At 41.6% G+C, this 22,782-nt stretch overlaps 1 protein-coding gene across 3 annotated transcripts in view; it reads right to left on the bottom strand.

The window, feature by feature from the left end:
* Nucleotides 1–21,260, bottom strand: part of PTGER3 (prostaglandin E receptor 3) — a 176,932-nt gene extending 155,672 nt beyond the window's left edge. For all 3 annotated transcript variants that reach the window (XM_073896529.1, XM_025871842.2, XM_025871840.2), the window contains exon 1: nt 20,367–21,260. In XM_073896529.1, the coding sequence (XP_073752630.1) occupies nt 20,367–21,260 (894 nt within the window). The remainder of the gene's footprint in view (nt 1–20,366) is intronic.
* Nucleotides 21,261–22,782: the final 1,522 nt, after the last annotated feature.

The following is a 22,782-nucleotide window of genomic DNA, read 5'->3' as shown; positions in this document are numbered from 1 at the left end:
GACCTGAGCCGAAGGCAGTCGCTTAACCAACTGAGCCACCCACGTGCCCCTTCTCTGAGTCCTTTAAAAGTTCATCTTGCTTCTGAGCTTTTACACATGTGGATCCCTAGGTCTTATAACTCTTATTTCCTTCTCTACTTGACTAATTCCAAGTTATTTTTTGCGTAGACTTGAAATGTCAATTTACCTGGTGTTTCCCTTGCCAAAAGCCTAGTGGATAAGTTTTAATATGGACTCCCCAAATTCTTTACATCCTTTATCATCCCTAAACATTTTATACTGTTGCTTGCTTTTTTATTTTCAGTCTTTCTTAATAAACATTGTTACAAGAGTAGAGATTATTTGGGCCTTTTAGGTGTATCAGAGAAAGCACCTAACACAGAGTATATTACATTGTAGATTTATAAATATTTTTTAATTAACCAATGAATGAGTGGTGGAAAGCATACCCCTTCCCATTTGGGGGTACCAGATTCTAGAATTTCTATCTAATGTACAAATCCACCAATATTTATCCCTATTCAAGTCTTGTTGTTGTTGTTGTTGTTTCTGTTATTATGATAAGACAGGATAACAGCTTCAATTTAGGTACTAATGGGCTATAAGTACATTTTCTTATCACTCACGATTTTAAGTAGAATGTTATATTTACAGCAGTAACCTGGAATAAGCTGGAGAGCTGGGTTGTAGAATCAAGAGGAGAAGCAAATATTTAAAATAAAACATATTGAATCTATAAGAAGGGAAGAATTCTTGTTGTGTATTTAATAACAATTTTTCCAAAAATACACCTCAAGACAAAACCAAAATAAAACATGCATATCAACACAGTCTTTAATAAGGCTATTTTCTATCAGTTTATAATACATCGTAAGTTAAAAGTTCTTTTATTATTATAAAAATGTTACATAGGATTTTAGTGCTCCTTCCTTATAGAATTCTTGCCCACAAATATGAGAATGTATCTTATATGTATGTTATAATAAGTATTTAAAATACCCTTCAGAGTCTAACAGATAACACATCAATAATAGTTTAATTTACTTGTAAAATTCTCTGTCAATGTTAGGCTTCTAGTCAGCGTCAGCACAGGAACTTTCTAACATTATGTGTAATTCATTTTCCTTTTCCCCAATACAAAACACCTCCTCATAAAATTTACCAGCTTTCTTTATAGTTAACTCTTGTGGTGTTGACTGTAAACAGGGCCTAAGTAATTGTGCAGTGCCAGATCCACAACGGGAGGGGCTTAAAGTGTCATGCATTGACATCGCTTTTTCTTTGACATTAAAAAGAACATGCTGTGATTTCCCAATCATGGCAGGTTGGTCAGTAGCCAATGCCTCAACATTTCTAAAGAGAACTGTGCTACTTTTACTGCTTGTGTGAAATAGCTGCCACCAAACATTTCTGCTGACCCTTTTCCCTTTTGGATCTACCAAATAGCACCATTGAAGACATCGGCTCCTGCATCCCACTCAGCTCACTGCTCGGCTGTATCAACAGGGATGAAGGTATATACTAAATGGTAGAACATTCAGATCTATTGACTTGTACTAAGTACTATGTAAATATTAGTTGTTATGTTTTTGTTATTCTTCTTCAGATTGAAGTATTGAAAGGAAGCATAAAAGATCCCCTCACTGCTGCCTCCTAAATACATGGACTCTGATCAAGAAGCATGTGGCTAGGACACCACAGAATGGTAACTTGCTATGTCCACAGAGACACAGCTCTTTTTTTACCCCTATTATTCCTTGAGATTCATGTAGCAGCCTCGTAATATGCCTTCACAATCACTCCTTCCTTTCATGCACCATGTATGTGGCTGGTGAGAACTCTCAAGTGCCGTGTGTTATTTGAATGATAAATGATAAACTTTATTTTTCAAAATGTTCTTCTGAAGAGACTGTGTTTTTTGTTTTCAGAAAATCAGACTTTACAGATCACTTACAGTACAGTTAGCACTTACAATTTTGTACCAAGTTTGAGGAAAGTTTAAAGAAGACTGAATTCACATTACACGGGACGTAAGAAAATGGAAACTTGTAACCTGTTCATCTTCCATGTTTTGTCCCCTTGGGCTGCTTTTGTCTCCTCTGTTGGTTTAGTTGGATTCATACCATTTGGTCCAACAGCACAGTAACTAATAGGAACCAGAGGAAAGCAAACATGAGGAGGAAATCAATTTTTCCCACGACTCAGAAGCCAAACTCCTAGGAGGACTACACTTTCCTAAGAGAAGATAATAAAATCCCAACAACTGATCCCATCAGCTCCCTCTCTCCTTAACATGTGAGTTCCACGAAGGCATTTTTACTGCACTATTTAGCTTCCGAAGGAAGATCTTAAGCAAGTAATTATAAAATTATTCCTCTTACTATCTGAGGGACTTTTATTGATTTCATGTTAAAATCTATATTTGATGTAACTATTTTCATAAATGTTTTTGCAGGAATTGGTGAATAGATGTTTATGGCATTTCCAGCTCCCTACCCCACTGGACCAGAGCGGTTCTGTTTTTGTCTGTTTCTCTAAAGAAACTTTTTGAAATAGTTTCTCCAGCTGAAACAATTGGAAAGTCAATGGCCTAATGCAGCTCTGTCCAAAAGAAATATAATTCAATGAGAGCCACACATATGCTTTTAAGGTTTATAGTAACTACATTTAAAAGAAGCAAAGAAACATGTAGAATTGATGTTAGTAATATATTTTAATTTACTAAATATAACTGAAATACTATTTCAGTATGTAATCAATACAAAATTTATTGAGATATTTTACTTTTTTTGTACATAATGTTCAAAATCTGATGTGTATTTTACACTCTCGATTTGGAGTTACCGCATTTCAAGTGTCCAGTAACCCATATGGCTAGTGGTTACCACCATGGACAATGCAGGGCTACTGCTTTATACTTCTTTTTTTTTTTTTTTTTTTAGAGAGAGAGGGAGTGAGGGCACACGTTAGGCATGACCTGGGCGGGAGGGGCAGAGGAAGAATGAGAGAGAAAATCTTAAAATCTTAAGCAGGCTCTACACTCAGCATGGAGGCAATGCAGGGCTCGATCTCACAACCCTGAGATCATGACCTGAGTTGAAATCAAGAGTCCAACACTTAACCAACTGAGCCACCCAGGCACCCCTAGGGCTTTATACTTTTTGATGGCCTTTCACATATATTCTTTCAATTAAACTGCATAGGTCTCATCACTGTAGTGTCTACTGTTGGCTGCCTGCCCAACATCCATTCTTCCATCTCTCCTTCTCATCAGTACATGTATTTTTATTGGAGTCTGGGTACTCCAGAGCTGACCTCATTGCTAAATACTAGAATGTGTCTGGATCCAGGAGGATGATGTGACCCCCTACTAGGCAATGAGGTCCAAGAGGAAGTTCCCTGAGGATATCTGGGGAAAAGTTTCTACATTTTTAGGAGTGAGCCATAAAAAAACACAGCTTCTTACTCCTGCTAGAAGTGAACTAGAAAGCATGTACACTAGTCTCCAATAATAAATAGGGGATACATTCCAAGACACCCAGTGAATATCTGAAGCCACAGATAGTACCAAACCCCATATATACTATGTTTTTCCCTACATATACATACCTATGATAAAGTTTAATTTATAAATTAGGCACAGTAAGGAATTAACAACAATAACTAATAATGAAATATAATAATTATAACATACTCTAATAAAAGTTATGTCAATGTGGTCTCTCTGTCTCACAGTATCTTATTGTACTGTACTCCCCCTTCATCTTGTGATGATGTGAGGTGATAAAATGCTTACATGATGAGATGAAGTGAGGTCAATGGTGTAAGCATTGTGACGTAGCATTAGGCTACTACTGACCTCCTGACAATACGTTAGAACGAGGATCATCCGATTCCGGACCATTGAAACCGTGGACAGTGAATCTGTGGATCGACGTGGGGTTAGGTTGCTATACTACCAACCATCCTAAAACCTGTGGGGAACAAGCCATCAATAGGATGAGGCCAACATGGCAGACTGCAAAAAACAGGACAAGCCTTGGTCCTTCATGACAATGCTAAACTTCTGGATTAACCAACTCTGAAGGCTGCCCTAACTCTGGATTTGCAGTTAGGTTTTATTATTCTGAAGCCAGCATATTATATCATCTCTCATTACAACTGAGAGCAAAATAATTATACTGAAACTTTTGAGCATCTTTTGAAGGCTTATTTTTCCCTTTCTTTGTTATTTTTACTGTTTCCCTATTGTTGCTAAAATTCCTCATCGTTTCATTGTTTTCCCCAGGGCACCTTCCTAAACATCCTTTTTTGTTTTTTTCTGCTTTGGACACCAGACATTAGAGTAACAGTTTCTAATGCTTCCACCCACTGCTTCTAATTAACGTCTCTCTCCCATTACAAAAACAATGTTGTGTCTCCCATTCTTGTCTAACCTGAAGGTAGCTTTTAATCTTTCTAAGGATTGTTATTACTAACAACAACATGGAAACAATAAAAGTAACATATAAAGGAAAAGATATGTTTTCTAAAATGCTCACAAGTTGTTCTGCATAAATACTACCCAATATTCACTAGACACAGCTGTCTTGGTGGCTCTGGCATCCAGAATACTTGGGTTTGATTTGCTCAATACCATTTGCAAACTCTGGACCTTAAAGCAAGTTGCTTCCCCAACAAGTGAAAAAGTAAAGTAAAATAAAATAAAATAAAGAGATAGATAAAATCTACCTTGAAGGATTTATGTGAAGATTAAATCCATGTAATATATGTAAAACTCTGAGGACCAGGATTTACATGTAGATTTTCTGATTCCAAATCTAGTGTCTTTTTCACTTCATTACAACTTCATTTTTTTCATTTGTCCCATAATCATTTATTGAGTGGCTGCTATGGGCCAGGAAAATTGATAGACTAATAAGGCAAAGGCTCTGTTCTTAAGCACTTTACAGTGTACAGTGAATTAGACAAATAATTGAATATTAACAAGAGGGAGGCCATACAGTTTAGTCACTTATCACATAGGCTATAAAATCAGACAAATCTGGATTTGAAAGTCAGCTCTGCTTTTTGTTAGCTCTGTGATCTGGGAAAGTTATTTAACATCTCCAAACTGCTTTCCTCATCTGAAAAAGGAGATAGCAGTATCCTCTCAGAGTGTTGTTGACAGAATGAAATGAGATGATGTCTGTGAAATGCTTAGCACAGTGCCTCCTGTAAAGTAAGCATTTGTCTACTGTGGACAATTGTCTTCAGTGCCATAATAAATATTATGACAATTGTAAATACAACTGTGCATAATTAAGTGATCAGGGTATACACAGGCACTATGGAGTATGGAGTAAGGCATTTAAATCTGTCTCTAGGGTCAGGAAAGCATTGCCCCCTAAAATAGCAGATACTTCTGGAGAGTTTTAAGAGACAGAGTTCCTACTGCTGAGTGGGAAATTGTGTGGATCATCCTAGGAACTGCAGATTGATCTTGATGACTGAAGGTAAGGATGCTGGGGGAGGGGGAGAAAGTGAGTAGTAAGTGTGGCCAAATTCAGGATCTCAAGGATTCAGCTAAGGAATCTGAAGCCTTTTAATCTGGGTGAGAGGGTGCTAAAGAGTAATATGCCTGAATTCCTCTAAGGGAGTCCCTGTGAGCTCACTGAAGTTCGTTTGCTAGGGCTCTTTCTCTTCTCCACAATTGTAAGAAAAAAAGACGATGAAAGCAGGTTTGCAAGACTCCCAATTGCACTATATCATGCTGCAAGTTTTAAAACTGTCAAAACAAATTTTCTAATTGTGACTGTAGTCAAACACTTTCCCACTAAGCAAAGAGAACTCAACAAACAGTTTTATTTGTTTTATAAATAGTTCAGTGAAAAGAATAATATTTGTGAATTTTACTAGCTGGAAAATGTTTGCCTAGTAAAACTTTATCACTGTATGTGAGTGTGCTAAGCCTGAAAAGACAGACCACTGGATGAAACTGATGTCGCACCTTTACAGAAAACACCTCCTACATTGTAGGTATTGTGTCGAATGGAAACTTTGAAGACTTTATTGTAGGACAAGTGAAAATTCTCATCTCCGTGGGATTTGCACAGTATTCTCTAGAAACCCAAGCTCCTCAGAAGGCCAGCCAATTAATGGGTCAATGAGATTCTGCAGGAAATCTTTAATCCCTGTGATTATCTGACCCAGCCGATTTGTGTGATTTTTTGACTGTTCTCATTCAACCTGTTCATCTTTTGTGCAATTTCAATGAATTAATAGGACAGTGTTTTAGTAAACCAATAAAAGCAGAAACAAAACATGATAGCACAAAAAAGTCTTGTGTCTACCAATTTCTAGGGGTATAGTTGGGGAAAGTTGTATAATCCTTGGACTCTTAGAATATGCAACCTAGAAACAGGGATGAAGAACACCACACTGATAAACTGTTGTGAAGATTAAATTAGATAATATCTTAAAGGGCTTAACACAGTAATTCTCAAGTACTCGCACGTAGCAGGCATTGAAGAAATATGTCTTTTTGTTTTGTGCATCTCTTTGGCTTCCTGTCCTTTGGTCTTCTTTCCACTCCAACTCAATAAGTGACAGGCACACACACACACACGCACATGCACCCACACCCATGCAGGCACACACAAAGCTTGAAAGATAGAGTGCTACTGTCACAATGTTTCTAAAAATGAATTCAGTGGCAACAATGAACCCCTGCCTGTTCTTATTATTAATACCTCAAGTATGAAGAACTTTTTCTGAGTATTCTAAGTGGGAGAGAAATCCCAGCACTTAACTTCCCACTCTCACCTCCTACCTCAAAAATAAGATGCTGCAAGTGCCTGATCCTTTTTCTGGTGACCTCTTGATATAGCCAGTGGGTAAAAACTCTAAACTATAGCAGTCAGGTTTACACCCAGCACTCTGAGTCTTGAGAGAGTGAGACAGGAAAGGGAGCTCTGAGATGGTGGATTCATCCCAGCGGCACACAGCAAGCTGTCTTGCAGCACGATCTTGGCAGTGTGGTCTGATGCTCAGTATCCAGAATAGCCTGGGCCCTGCCTGTCTTCTAAACCTGGCCTGCCAGCTTCTTATGGACCCCATGAGCCCTTGATATCCTTTTCATAATACGCCCCGTATGCTTGGAGTCAGAGTCTGTTGTTTGTGACCAAGAACCAAGTTTAGGGAGGAGACTAGAGTTCTGAAGTCAGAAGGTATTCCCATGCTTCCTGAAACTGATCTATGGCATAATTTAATTAGAAATAGATGCTACAGAAAAAAAAAATTCAAAATGTCCCCTAATGTCTTTTATGGAACAAAAGCTAATATTTAGAAATATACTTTTGGATCCAGGCAAATCCTCAGTCTATTCTTGGAGGAAATTACTACCATTAATAAATTCAAAATCTGCCACCCAGCATGTTGGCCGTTAGCACATCTATTCATTTATAAAGAGAAAGTTGCCAGATTAACATCAAACCCAGACTACAACTCACTCTTTATGGCAACATCAAGAAAGAACTATTTTCTTCGCTGGTCATCTCGCTACAGTGTTAATAGAGAGTGAGATTTCAGAGCCTCATATGGCCACCTCTGTTCCATTGTAAATCTCACATTGCCTTCTTTACTCACTTCTGGACAATTCTCTGAGCCTAAATCTTTAACTGTGGCTTAACAAAATTTACATTAGTCTTTGAAGATGAAGCAGGGTCCTGAGACTTTATGTCATGTATAACTGTTTCTTGTATTTGCAAAACAACAAAAAATTATAATAAAAAAATGTTGAAACAGTGTTTTGAGATGACATAATCACTGAAATATTGTATTGCTATGAAAGCGAAATGAAAACCCCACATGCAGACTGTAAATATAAACCTATTAACCAGAAGCTTTAAAAAACAATAAAACAGCATAGGACTTTGCCAGTGAGCTGCAAAGCTATGCCTTAAATTTATTCCTTAGAAGAAGAGCCTGAATTGGGGATTCTGACACATGGCAAGAAATCAAAGATACAGAAAAGAGACAGTCCTGGCTTTAGTCTTCCAGAGGGCCACCTCTAACCTTGACACTCCTGCAATTTATGTGAATCAAGCAATCCTCTCCCTGTCCCTCTCTCTACTTTTAAGCTTAGCTTGGTCTGGATCTTCTTCTGGGGATCAGGATTCTTATGACATCCTATTATTTCATAAGCAAACTTGCTTACTTCTCTTTCTCTGTGTGACTACTCTGATTTACGTCTCAGGAAAAAAAAATAGCACCCATTAGATAGAATTTAATCCTGATTCTGCCCATTATTAGCTGTGTAAGCCTGCAGTAGTCACTTCCTTGTTAAGGAGCCAAAGGGAAAGCTTTTTGCAGACAGAGAGCCACCTTACTACCAGAGGCCCAGAGAAGAAGAGAGGACCCTATTTCTTGTCAGAGTCACAGGGCAGGGATTAGAGACATTTCAGAATGCCTTACAAACTCTGTCTTCAAATCCCTTTGTGTGAATACATCCACTTCTCCAGCCCAACCACACCTGTCATTGTCTCTCACCTGGACAACTTCAGCACCTTCTCTCTGGTCTCCCTGCACCTTACTCTTGCCTTTTTGCACTCCAGGACCTTTCAAAAACATAAATCCAATAATGCCACTCCCACGATTCAAACCTTCTAGTGTTCTCTTAAAATAACATCAAAACTTCTTAGTATGGCCCGATCCAGTCTGGCCCCCGGCACCGTCTCTGATCTCAATTTATAGCACTCCACTCCCTCCTTCTCACTTCCCTTCAGCCACTCGAGCCTTCTCTCTCTCCTTCAAACACCACCACGTGAGGCCTTCACTGTTCCCTCTGCCTAGAATGCCCTTCTTGTAGATCATCCATACCTGGTTCTTTCCTTCATTCAGGTCTCAGCTTAAATGCTACCTCTCAGAGGTATTGTTCCCTGACAATCTATCTAGGCTTCCTCTGTCACACCACGCTGCTTTATTTTCTTAGCAGTGTTTATCACAATCTGACTTCTCATGTATTTGTGGATTGACTTTCTTCTTCTACTAGAATGCATGTTCCTTGAGAGCAGGAAACTAGCCTGTGTCATTACTATAGTTTCAGCATCTAGTACTGTGCCTGGTGCATAGTAGATACTCAACAATCACTGAAAGCATGAATGGATAAATGAATTCTAGATGGTCCTCAGCTTTGATCCAATGTTCAAAATTGACAATGGAAAATAATACTGCTTTTTTAGTCACAACCTCAAGTGTCTCTAGGGAATCATTCAGCAGACAACACATTCCTTGCATTCCTTGAGGAAAGGGCATGCCATCATTCTGTCGGGTTGTAACCCAGTACCTGGCACACAACTGATATTCAACAAAGTGTCACTTAAAATAATTGTTACATCATGGCTTCTGCCCCTGACATTGTCAAGATAATTTCATGCTGTTTTGCCATTCATAAATTTAGGGGAACTCCTTGATGCCTAATACCGAAGTATCATATAACCAAAAAAAAAAAAAAGATCTAATTAAGTTTAATCTTGTTCCATAAAAGCCAAGGACTAGCATTATCAACATTCCAACTCAACCAACATAAGGGAATTGAAATTTTTATAATAGAAAGAGCAACTCAAGATGAATTGAGCTATCTGAGCACCATGGCTTGGAGAAAAGGGCTCATCCTTTGACTCCCAGCTTGGCCCCTTACTAGCTCTGTGATCTTAAATGAATCACTCAACCTCTTTCAGCTTTCGTTTTTTCATCGTCTATAAACTGGAGCCAGTATGCCTACCTCTTAGGGTAACTGTAAGAAACTGAAACAAACAAGTCTTCGTAAGATAGAGCCCAGCATAGTACTTGGCTATAAGAGAATTCTTTGTGCCCCATGGAAAGCAACTAAATTCCTGGATGTAAAGGTGTTCAAAGTTTAAACAATCTCACCAAGAATATTCTAGAAAGATATCAAACATTAGATGAGCTGTTTTACTAAATGACCTTCATAAGGCAAGAGATTTTATAATGTGAACCCTCTTATTTTACAAATATGGAATAGGAGTATGGAAAAGCAATACAACTTGCCCAAGATGAAATACAAATTCCTATTTCTAATCTTCAAGGCAATCTACAAATGCACTTCTCTCTCATCCTTCAATCCCTTTTGGCTCATAACATTTCTTAACATTCTCAAACATATTTCAACAAAAACAGATTTTCTTACCATTCCTAGCACACCTGGTTCAATTATTTTCCTCTGTGCATCTGCACAGACTACCTCCCCCCCTCCCCCAACCAATTCTGTGCCAAACTATGTCCATCTCTTCTTTTCAAGCAACACTAAGGGGAAAGAAATTTTCTTTATTAATGACTCTACCTCTCCATCTGACCTTAGTACTGGTGGGCTCTGACGCCCTGCCTCTCTAATGCAGGAAGCAACAACGGAGCGATATTTCTTTTTTTTTTTTTTAAGATTTTATTTATTTACTTGGCAAAGAGAGAGAGGCAGGGGGAGTGGGAGAGGGAGAAGCAGGCTTCCCGCCGAGCAGGGATCCCAATGCGGGGCTCGATCCCAGGACCCCTGGGATCATGACCTGAGCTGCAAGCAGTGGCTTAACCAACTGAGCCACCCAGGCGCCCCGCGACATTTCTTAATACATAAAGTATATCAACTCGCTCCCTCACACAAGCCTCTTAGTCACTTTCCATCATACTTAAGATGAAAATATAAACACCCAAACAAAACCCAGAGGGCTCCGCATAGTTGGCCCTGCCCACCTCCCTGGCCTCACCTTGAAGGCTCTCACTCCATAATGTCCACTGGCCTTCTGTCCATTCCTTTGATGCTTCCACTCCTTCCCACACTGATGACTTCCCACACTGCTCCTTTTTCCTCTAAGTATCATCCTTCAAGATTCATCATAAGTGACATTTTCTCAGCAGACCCTCCTTAACCACCCCACATGCCATCAAGGGTTGAAGAAGGCGTCCTCTTTGACACTCTCCAAAGCACCTTTTTTCTTGCCTTCATAACATGCTTATTGTTTTAGTAACATATGTAAGGGGATGCAGAAGCTACCCCCCATTTCTCTATTCAGGTGGACAGAGCAAGTCACGTTGGAGCAGACCTCACAGAATAAGAAGCAATTGCTTTGGTAAACGTAGAATGAACAGGTTTACGTAGTGGAAATTGGTGTAACAAGAAAATCCACAGAACACTCCTGGTACACACCACTGATTGCTTAGGAAGAGGTAAACCATCATGCTTTCTGGAAAAAAAGGGGGGGGTTGGGGCTGACAGACTCACCTCTTCCCCCAAGATTTGAAGCTAAGAAACCTGGGGTAAAGTGACTTTGGCTACATTCAGTGGTGGGAAAAGACATGGAAAGTCTTAAAAGGAAATTCATTGGAAAGGAAAAGCAAACTTGTCAGGAGGTGATCTGAAAATAACCCAGAGACTAAGGACCCAAGAAGCCTGGTTCCAGACGGTATGTGGCCTGAGGCCAGCCACCCTCTGGGTCCATAAACTGTAGCACAGTGGTTATCCTCTGGGTAATTACTGCTGAGCTTTGTGGTTGTAGCTAGGGGTGTGAATTAATGTGCTCTCTGACAATGGAGTCCAAGCACAGGCCTACTACAGCCTGGATGGGGACATGCTTCAGCAGGGCCTCAGAGCTGCAGATGACCAGTAGCACTGCCCTTCTGCCCAGGCAAGGCCCAACTGCAGCAGCAGCACCATGTGGCAGTGAGAGCAACCATGGTAATGAGCCATCAGCCTGGTGACATTTATTGGAATGATTTTTCTTCACTGTCTGCTACTTCAGGAGATTGAAAGCTTCACGAGAGAAAATTGTATAGCACAGATTGCACACTGTTTAAGAGTGTCATTCACCTAGAATGTAATGTGAACAGTGCCCCCTAGAGTTGCGTAACTGCTCAACGCGTACAATCATCTGAGTCAGCCTTGGTCACTACAGTACCACCCGGGTGAGCAGAATAGCAGGCACACAGCAAGCCCGCAAAAAATATTTATAGAATGACTCTATAAAAGAATGTGTGAAACACTTTGTTCACTTGCATACATTTCCTCTGCCTCTTCCGAGGAAGTCTTTGGGTGTTTTCTCTCACGCATCTAATACCGTATGTCCCAAGGGACAGTTTTATCTATTTCAAGCCACAGGAAGTCAGAGCTGAAAGGAAGGTTAGACTTAATAATAGTTTTCATTTTACTGATGAGGAAGGGAAAACCAGAAAGATAAAGTGACTTCTATCATGTGGTGGTAAAGCCTAGACCAGGATGCTGGTCTTTTGCTCCCTAGTGCCTTATTCTCTCCGTGGCCCTCACCTACTTCTCTAGTCATTTTCTTCTGTTCTAATGAAGCAGAGAGGAGTGCTCATGGGGGCATTTCATCACTAACTGCCACTCGGGCCTTAGGACTGTTGAGGCACAGGAATGCAGATGTGCATGTTCTACCAGACCCACGCAAGGTGGCTGGTAGCAGGACATTATCAGGGAAATTTCCTACATTGAGACCATGGTGAAAGCTCCACCCTACTGTCGGGTGAATTCCCCCACATGTTTTTTATGTTTTACATATGTTTTACACATGTTTTATGTTTTATGTTTTACAATCTCTCAGCATTTTCCATATTAACAATATATTTCTTTTTCCAAATTTTCCTGAGTCACACCAACAGAAGCATATTCTCAACCACAGAAAATGACACTTACAAAGTTCAGAAGGTAGGAAAAAAAGATCAAATCTACTTTCAGGAATCAAATATTTTTCAGAACTATCAAAAGATTAGTGAAAAGTATATCTTTTAAATTACACTTGATTTTTTGGAGGGTCAATAATTCTTAAAATAAGTAGGCTTGGGATGCGTGGGTGGCTCAGTCAAGCATCTGCCTTCAGCTCAGGCCATGATCTCAGGGTCCTGGGATCAAGCCCCGTATCGGGCTCCCTGCCCAGTGGGGAGCCTGTTTCTCTCTCCCTCTGCCACTCCCCCTGCTTGTACTCTCACTCTCTCTTTCTGTCAAATAAATAAATAAAATCTTTAAAAATTTTTTAAAAAGTAGGCTTCCAGCTCTAACTTGACCTTCTATTTTTGTATTTTCAAGATTGTAAAAAACAGTACAGCTATTTGTACTTCTATTATATAACTTTTGCCTAAATTAGCTAATTTCCTTCTTTCTAACAGAGTTAAAGTGTGAAAAATCAAGCCTCCTCTTCCATCTCTGCCACTATCTTTCATTTTTAGATTTATGGTTCTTCAAATGCCTATCATAAAAATCGGTACTGGTAAAGTAATATTATACATGTTTAATAAGTGCCAAAATCACTCAATGAAATTTTTTTCTTATGAATGTTGCCCAAGGGACCATCTAGGAGGGCCACTGGATGGGAAAATCATACTCTGTGCTATTTATAGACCACAAATAATATTAATGCCTTGTCAGGACCTGGTCAAATTGTGAGACAATTTACAACTCTGCGATTCTCACGCTTGGGCCTCATTTAAGGATTGTGTAAACTCAGTCTTAGGCTGTGAGCCTAAATTCTGTGTAGCTTCAACATTAGTGATCACTTGTGAAGAGAGGAGGACAACTGAGTCGCCAAATCTACCCTTAAGAAGTCTGCAGAACAAACTGACCAATGACAATAACAGGATGCACAATTAATTTGACTTAAACATTTATGTGAGGACAGGTAGGAGTATACAAAGGAGTCTCCAACTGGAAAAACAAGGGGGCACATTATGAACCTGTGGCAGAGGTCTTCAGAGGGCAAGGTAGTGGTTACACCTCCACATTTAGGGAAAGGGGAGATGGGACCCAGAATGTTTTAGATTTAGAGAGCTAATTAACTGGTAGCCATGAAGGGAAAAGGGTTCCAGAGCTGACACAATGGTGGCAGGGGTAGGGGAATTATAATACCTTGTAAAAATTTATGCACTTGAGATGGACCATTTTTCTTATTTTCTTTTTTTATGAAAAAAAAAAACTGCACTGCACATTTTCCTCCCCAGTGAACTATAACTAATCGAGCTGTAAGACATCACTTGTCTTTTTTCTTCAGTTTCCTGGGGGAAAGGTTTATCTGAACACAAGAAATCAACATTATTATCCAGTAAAACATCATAGTGGTATTCATAATATTAAAGGGATATTCCTAATTATTCTCACATAGATTTACGTTGGTTTTCATTACAGTCCTGTGAAATGGGCTGGGTAGGTGTTTTTATTCCTACTTTGCCGAAGAAAAGCAAGTAGTTCACAAAGATAACAAGTAAATTCTCTAAAGTCACACAATTAATTGCTTATGTAACTGGGACCAGACAGTGTCTTCTGATTTGGGTGCTTAGATAGTCAAACAATAACCATATATTGGGCATACCTTGTATGGCATGCAGTTATGACCATTCCAGGGAAAAGAACAAGACAACAAGACAGATAATGTACCTGGCCTCAGGAGGTCAATTAACCAATATGTCCGATGAAGTGTGACTCAGACTATGACTGGGAAATGCAAGGTAAGTGCTATGGAACCAAATGGCCAAAGCATCTGACCAAATCTAGAGAGGATGAAGGAAGTCTTTTCCAATAAAATGACTTCTAACTTGAGACCTTAGGCAATCCAGGAAGGGTGACTGCTCGGCAGCTATCAGTTGACTGCAGGGTGAAGTGGCCAATGAAAAAATGGAGAGACAAGGGTTCTGATTAAAGAACACAGAAAATTTCTTGCACTCCAAAAATGCCTCTTCTGTGTGTCTGTGTGTGGTGTTCCCCTTGCTAAAGAAGTCATTCATTGTCCAACTGTCATTTTTGCATATGAATGAATTACTGTAAAATATTGGCATATATTTAAGCTTCAAGATAGAAGGGGAACCCCAAGGAACATCAGGCTCCTTTGGTTATCTTCTTTAATCTATGGAAGTTGGAATTTTCTAGGGAATAAGGTGTACTTGAGAGGCCATCTAATAATCCTCAAGAAGAATGGTGGGCGTTGAAATACAAACTTTCTACTTAGCTCTATGATAAGAAATTGAGGGAAATGGGGGAGTCAAAATTTGACATGTTACGGTTTTAGACCTTCGAGACTTTAGGCAGGATAAATGTGGAACAAATGTGGGACACCTGGGTGGCTCATTCAGTTAAGCGATTGACTTGGTTTCCTCACTTCATGATCTCAGGGTCCTGAGATGGAGCCCCGTGTTGGTGTCCATGCTCACCCGGAGTCTGCTTGAAATGCTCTCCCTCTGACCCTCCCCTGTTCTCTCTCTGTCACTCAAATCAATAATAAAATCTTTTAAAAAAAATATTACACAAATGTAATGAGTTTAAGGGAGGACTTCCCTCCCAAATTCCCTGCCTCGCAAGGCCAGAACTGAAAACTGAAACATGACCCGGAATCCTTCACTGCCACCCCACAGCACCATAGGAGGAATCACTCTCTGTTACAAATGTGTGCAACACATATTCCTGAAGGTTATTCCCAGAAAACTGAACCCATGGAAACTTTATCATAATTGATTTCTTGACCTTTACACTTTCAAAAGAGAAAGGCCAATGAGTCACAATTATGTTACAACTCTAGACCATCTGAATTTCTTCAAATAGAACGGCTTAAGAGCTGTTTAATTCTTGGCTCTCTCTCTTATACTCAAAGTAAAAAATCTGTGTTTTTTAAGGCCTGATTTAATCTTCAAGTTATATTGGTTTCTAGATATATCATTTAGATAATCCACCATCACCATATGTACTTTGTCTAAAACCCCAGTGACTCAGGAGCCTGTTCTTACAAAAAAACAATTGGCCATCCAGTCTCCTTTCCAAATTTCCCATTCCTATTCATTGAACCATCATTCTTCCCAGTAAGAGAACTTGAGAATAACATAAATGGGAAAAATACCTTAAATGTCTATTGGTCCTACCTCCGTACTTTACAGATAAGAAGATATATAAGTTGCTCAGGGCCCACTATTAGAGCTAGAATTCCTGTCCTCTATCTAAACAAAAACAAACAAATCAACAACAACAAAAATTGAAAATAAATGAAATCTAGTTCTAATATTCTTTATACTTGTGTTCTTTGAATGATATAAAGAATAGTGGCAATCTTACCAGATGCAGTTAAATGGGATAATGGATGTGAAAATATTAACTGCAATGAAGAGGATAGATGCAGAAGAAATACTTGTCAATCAATCACTCCTTAAATCGACCATTTCTGATAACTTTAGGTCTCTATTACCTTTCCTTCTCTGACTCATCTCTTCCCACTGTCTCAACACTAAAGCCTTAACTGACTTGCAAAAGCACCTCATAACTGATCTCTCTTTCCCATTTTCCAGCCCAAATCTATCCACACACCACAGCCCTATCAATCTTTTAAAAACTCTTTCCCCTATTCAGAAACCCAAAATAGAAGTCCTATGGTTCCTGGCAAAAGAATGTTGTCCTCATCCCACGTTCATCCTAACAACCTCAGTCTGATCCCATAAACCTTTTCAAAGCATTTTCCCATGGTTCTAGTGGACACGCTCTGCTCTGGCTCCTGGGCACACTCACTCTCAGCTGCAAGGTCAAGCTCTGCCATCCCTCCTCTTCCCCGAAGTCTACACTGCTAAAGTCAGATGGACATTCTTCCCAGAACCAAAGGCACTAATTACATAAAATCTTGCAGTGTTCTCTAATTGTTTCACTCATGAATGTGGGGGTTCTGCTTCTCTGAACAGATTGTAGCTCTTTGACCAGTTTTCGATAATTCTACTTAATATCTCTTCCACAGTGCCTAAAGTATATTTTAATAAACAAAAAAAAACACAAAAGTATTCTGAATAATCCCAATTCTTATAAAAACCAGTTAGAGAAGATTTTTTCCTATAATGCCAATTCACGTGTGTAATCATTTTCCCTCAAGCAACATCCTAAATAAGGGAGAAATTTACAGGCAGAGAAAATTAACAATTCCATAGCACTTTTCTGTAGTATAAACAGGGTTACCTCTATAAATAGTCTATTGCATATATTTATCACACATGGTATATTTAAAGCAAGTTTCATTTGTCACAATGTATCAGTGATTCCTTAAATTTAAAAGCAGTCACATCCACATTGTGAAATATCTTCTTGAACTGAAGCATCCCTCTTTGCATTTGTGGATACTGAGGAGAATTCGCAGGCTCAAGATTAAAGGCAAAAGCTTCAACGGCTGCTTTTATCCAGTTCCAAAGTTGTAGAAGAGAAACTTTGTTCCTCAGACCTCACTTTTCACAATGTTAGTTTTATATTTACTATTTTTTTAAAGACTTTATTTATTTATTTGAGGGAGAGAGTGAGTGCACGCGAGAGAGAAGGAGCAGGGAGACGGGTAGAGGGAGAGGGAGAAGCCAACTTCCTCCTGAGCAGGGAACCTGACCTGGAGCTCAAAGTGGGACTTGATCCCAGGACTTCAGGATCATGACCTGAGCCAAAGGCAGACGCTTAACTGACTGAGCTACCCAGGCGCCCCATATATTTACTATTTTTAAGAGAGTGACAGTGTTAGCCACATTCCACCCATTTGGGGAGGGTCAGGTTTACACAAACACAAAATGTACTCATGGCTTTTGGTGAACAACACCCTGAAGTGATTCCTGTTTCTAGAAACTTGGCTATCATGTCTAATAACTGGACTAGTTGGTGAATTTAGGTAAAAAAATAAAATAATAATAAAAAGTCAAATAGATTGCATTGCTGAGTCAACTGGCTGATTCCAATAGGATTTGATGTCACATATAAACATAAAGCGACCATCATTAGTAGATCATCTATCACAGTGACATCATTTCCCACTGTATTTTCAATTTCACATCTCACATTGTATTTTGTGAAGTTTTGGGGAAAAAGAAAAAGTAAAAAAGTTTTGTTTACACCATGGATAAACCTCTATTTAAGTATTTATGTAACAGAAACTTGTTGCAAGTTAGACATTTTATTACGGGATCTCTTCTCTGCTAAGTTTTCCAGCAGTAACATTGAATATTATTATAGTTGTGATAGTTTTCAAAATAAGATATACTCAGGGTCCTTTTAAGTAAGGAGTGTGAATAATTAGATTAGTATCCTACATCCAACTCAACAAAAACTAATAGGGAATCTATATTTTTCTGTAGTTTAAAACAGACGTAAAAAAAGATCTTTCCCTTCAACATTAACACATTAAAAATTCAATTCACTAAGTTCTAGTGTTTTTATTCTTACAATTCCCTAGCCTATTAAGAAAGCAGTTTTGCCAGTTTCTTTTCTTTGCAATAACTTTTTACTGCAGATCTTTCTGAAGATAGTTGAAGGTTTATCTTCGACGGTGCACAAAACAGAAGACAGAACCATTTCCTTTGGTTTAAGAAATACCTACTTTGGAAACCATGAATGTCTCCTCTTTGATATGATTACATGTTGAATTTATTTCATTTTAAGTTTAATGTTTTTATAAGAGCTGAATCAATACAGTGTCTGCAAGAAAGTTGCAAACCAGTTAATATTTTTTGAATGCAGAAATTAAATAGGACTAGTTCCAAATATGTCTTTCTTAAGAGAGTGAGTTTTGCCACCCTAGCTTACAACTTTCAAAACTGTTCTAAATTCTTAGGGCTACCAATCCCATGGCATTAGAATCAAACTTCTGAAATAAAAATACACTACTTAGTTTCTCTTTGTCTGGTTAACTGTAGAGGTAAGCATTTTATTCATATGATTTAATTGCATTTCTTTTATGATATAAAGTGTGTGATAAGAGCAAACTTAGCCTCAAATGATAGCTGTGAAAAATTCAGATACTCTGTTTGCCTTTAAAGTTATGTTAATCACCATATTAATAAAGTGTTTATTTTTTAGAACTCTTTCCCCCTTCTGTTTGGCCACCTATATATCTCCAACCATAGAAGTAAATATGCCTAAAATTGGTGTTGGTCTTGATAAGTCATGGTGATGTCATCAGCCTGAGTTTCAGCTCCTGGAATGCAGAACTGTGACCACACAGTGACTTGTGAGCAGCTAGGTCCCGACATAACTCTCCTTGTCACCACATGTCACTGATTTGGAGCCCAGACTTGTACTCTAAATATACTACATCAGTTAAACACAGGTATTCTGGAATATCTGCTTTGTCAAATGCAAGGGAGAGTGGGAAGGAAAAAGGAACTAAGGTTCTGTTTTTAAATACAAGGAATTTAAATGTGGTGCACAGCAAGGTCAGTATACTTAATACCACTGAATTGCACACTTAAAAATGGTAAATTTCATGTTATATATTTAATCACCACAAAGAAAAACAATATGAGAGTGGTTCTGAAAACCATGTCCATGGGTTTCAGAAGTTTTTCACAACTGTCTAATAACGTTCCAGGTCTAATCTATAATCGCCTATAACTCTGCCACAATGACCAAGTCACTCTTTCTGCCATACTTCCTTAGTAAGCCAGACTATTTAGAACCTAAACAAATATTCATTCATCACGTATTTCTAAACAACACTTAGCCACAGAAATCTCTAGCTAAAAGTACCACAGAAGAAAATCTGGAAAGTACCAGGTAAGATTGGGTGTTACACAAGAAGCAAGTGTAAGCATCACGTGCTCCCAGGCTGTGCCCCTCTGTGAGGAGCTAGGAAGTGCGAAACCCCTACCATCCTATCTCAGGACTGGCCTTGCCGCAGCGCTGCATGTTCCGCACCAGGGCAAGCACAGCCTGTTTACAGAGTTCCCAGGCCTTGGGGTCCCTCTGACGGAATGTCGGTTCAAACACTTCCTAGAGGGTACAGCACCATTCCAAAGGGCTGAGGCAGGCTGCACGGGCAAAATGTCTCTTCACTCTCCTGCTTCCAGTCAAGAGTAAGCCTGCAAGAAAGGTTAGCCCAGCTCTGCTGGAGTAGCGCACACAACCTCATAAATTTCTAGACGGCTGTGCCTGCCTGCTGTCGCAGGTAGGGTACTTCCGCAGACTGAAAATCGCTTCAGCTTGCAAGAGGTATTGAAACTAAGGAGAAAACGCATAGCACCAGGCTACAGTTGTCTCAGCCATTCAGCTACCACTGCACCCATTAGAAACCTGTATCCCTGCCCGAGCACTGAAATGACAGCTGGGCATCCTCCTACTCTCTCCGATTAGAATGTGAGCAGCCCTGTAGTCTCCGGTTGTGCATAAACAAAACCTAACACGATGCCTGGCACTTGAAAGGTGCTCAGCACATAAATGAAGAGCTCAGCTCTGAAGCCATAATCAAGATGGGGGGGCAGAAGCCTCTCCAGTCCTCTGTGGTTGCAAACACACCCCTGCAGAAGCTGCCACATCCAGAGGTTTCGTTTGCCCGCCGCCACGCACGCCCACCCTGACCTCCGCACTCGCAGGAACTACGTACCAGCAACGGCGACCAGCAGACCGACAGCACGCACATGATCCCCATGAGTTGGATGGCCGTCTCGGTGGTGATCCGACCCCACTGGGCGCCGGACTGCGACGCCGTGGCCTTGGCCCGGCAGCGGGACACCAGGGCCTTAATGGTGGCCAGGTTACAGGCGAAGGTGACGGCCAGCGCCGAGAGCCCCAGGAAGGCAAAGGTGGAGGCGAAGAAGAGGTTGCCCCAGTTGTGCGAAGTGCTCGTCCCGTTGCCCCCTCCTCCGGTGCTAATGAAGCACCACGTCCCGGGCCACTGGATGGTGTACTGGCCTACGCCCAGCACCGGCAACAGGGCGAAGGCGAGCACCGCCAGCCACACGCCGAGCAGCACGGCGCGGGTGGCGCGCGTCTTCATGTGGCTCGCGTACCAGTGCGGCGCCCGGATGGCCAGCGCCCGCTCGACGGCCATGGCGCTGGCAATGAAGAGCGAGGAGAGCCCAAAGACAGTCATGGTCAGACCGAAGAAGGTGCACAGCCTCCCCGACGGGTCGAGGTGCTCCCAGCGCTGCTTGGACAGGTACACGACGATGACCACCGGGCTGGTGAGCAGTTGCCCGACCAGGTCTGTGAGCGCTAGCCAGCCGATGCACAGCAGGAACGACTTCTTGCGCTTGCTCTCCCGCCGCCGGTAGCTCCGAGACACGAGCAGCATGGCCAGCGCGTTGCCCACGAAGCCGGTGATCAACATGGTGATCGGGAAGGCTACCGACACCGAGCCGCAGTCCTCGAGGGGGTCCCGGGAACCGGTGAAGTTGCCCTGCGCCGCGGCGGAGCGCTCGGGCGCCCACATGCCCGGGTAGGAGTGGTTGAGGCGGGTGCAGAAAGGGGCGCTCCGGTCGCCCCGGGTCTCCTTCATGTTGGCTTCGAGGTGAGGAGAGGACGGCGCCCGGAGAGCAGCAGCGGGAGCTGGCGGACCGGGCGCGGGCGGCGGCGAAGGTCGGTGTCCACCCGGACTAGGGCTAGGGCTGGGCTGCCCTCCATGATGCGGGGCGTAGCCGCCGCCTCAGTTCTTTCCTTTGGCCGTGGCGTCTGGGCTTTTAGGCAGCCGCGCCGTCTGCTCGGGGAAGCCCGTAGCTCCGAGGCGCGCGAGGTGCGGGCCCCTTCTATAAGGCGGCGGAGGGCGGGGCGCCCGGGGGTGTGGGCACAAGTGCGCTGGGAGGAGGATGGAGAAGCAAGAGCGCGCGACTCTTGGCTGCTGCGTAACAGCTGTCCTGGCGGCCTGGCCTGGAAACTCCCAGGAGGACTCCGTGCTCCGACTCCTGGCCGGAGGGGACGCCTAGTCAGTCCTCCCTTCGCTGCGCCGCGCCTCCTCCTCTTCTTTGCCAGAGGAGCGGCCGCGGGCGGCCGGGGGTAAAATGTCTTCCTGCGCTTCCAGACCCCAGGCAAGTTGCCAAGGCCGACCTGAGCGCCCGCCCCTCTCCTTACCCACCCACCGACGTTAATGTACGGACCGGATCCTCCTCCCGAAGCTCTTTTGTAACCCTGGCAAGTGTAACTCACCTGTCCCTAAGCAATCCAGGTCGACCACACTCTGCATAGTTGAATGTGAACTTTTCTCCCTTTCTGTACTTGGGGACTCCAGAATGATCATGAGCCGACCAAGCTGCTCTGTTGCCAGGGGGCGCTCTGAAAATATAAAACTAATAGTGCCTTGCGACAAAGGGAATACGTAAAGAGAAGCAAAATCGGAGAGTGGATTCAAAGATGAAATCTCAGCTACCGCTCTCCACCTAAAATCTCCCCCCCCCCCCCCCCCCCCCCCCCCCCCCCCCCCCTGTTAAAAAATTAGCTAGGGCTAAAGTGGCTAGAGGCAGGTGTCAGCACTTGCCTGTCTGAGATAATGAAATCAACTGCCGCCCGCCAGCCTATGGGAGCTGGATGGATTGGGGTGCGGAGAGAAGCACGCTCTTCCAAAGCCTCCAACCACTCTCCAACCCTTGCCCATTCTCATACAGTTAGGACTAGAAACTGCAGTTAGATGTTAGGAAAGTCTTCACATTTAGTGAAAATGGGCCTAATTGTCTAGTAACATCTTTTACTAAACCAATATTTAGTGTGTTTTCACAAGCAGTTTTCCGTTTGATCAGAGATCTTCCAAGGTCCTGTTGCTATTATTACCCTCTTTGACGATGAGATACTGAGGCTCCATGAAGTTAAAGGCTATGCGCAAGGTCTTCCAGCAATTCTCCAGCCTCCATCTTTACGGTGTCGTTTGCGTGGATACCATAACCACTCTTAGCAGATGAAGACCAATAGTAACATTGTTCCCACATTTTGGAAGGGTCTGGTTTTTCTGCCTCTTCACGTTGTCCAGGAGATGAAAAGATTTTAAAATATTTGTAAATTTCATTTTTTCCTCATATTTAAGAAATTAAACC

The sequence above is a fragment of the Callorhinus ursinus genome, unplaced genomic scaffold, assembly GCF_003265705.2.
Source record: "Callorhinus ursinus isolate GAN/ISIS: 27379988/994484 unplaced genomic scaffold, GSC_fseal_2.0 scaffold9, whole genome shotgun sequence".
Taxonomy (NCBI): domain Eukaryota; kingdom Metazoa; phylum Chordata; class Mammalia; order Carnivora; family Otariidae; genus Callorhinus; species Callorhinus ursinus.
This window is presented reverse-complemented; position numbering and strand designations above follow the sequence as displayed.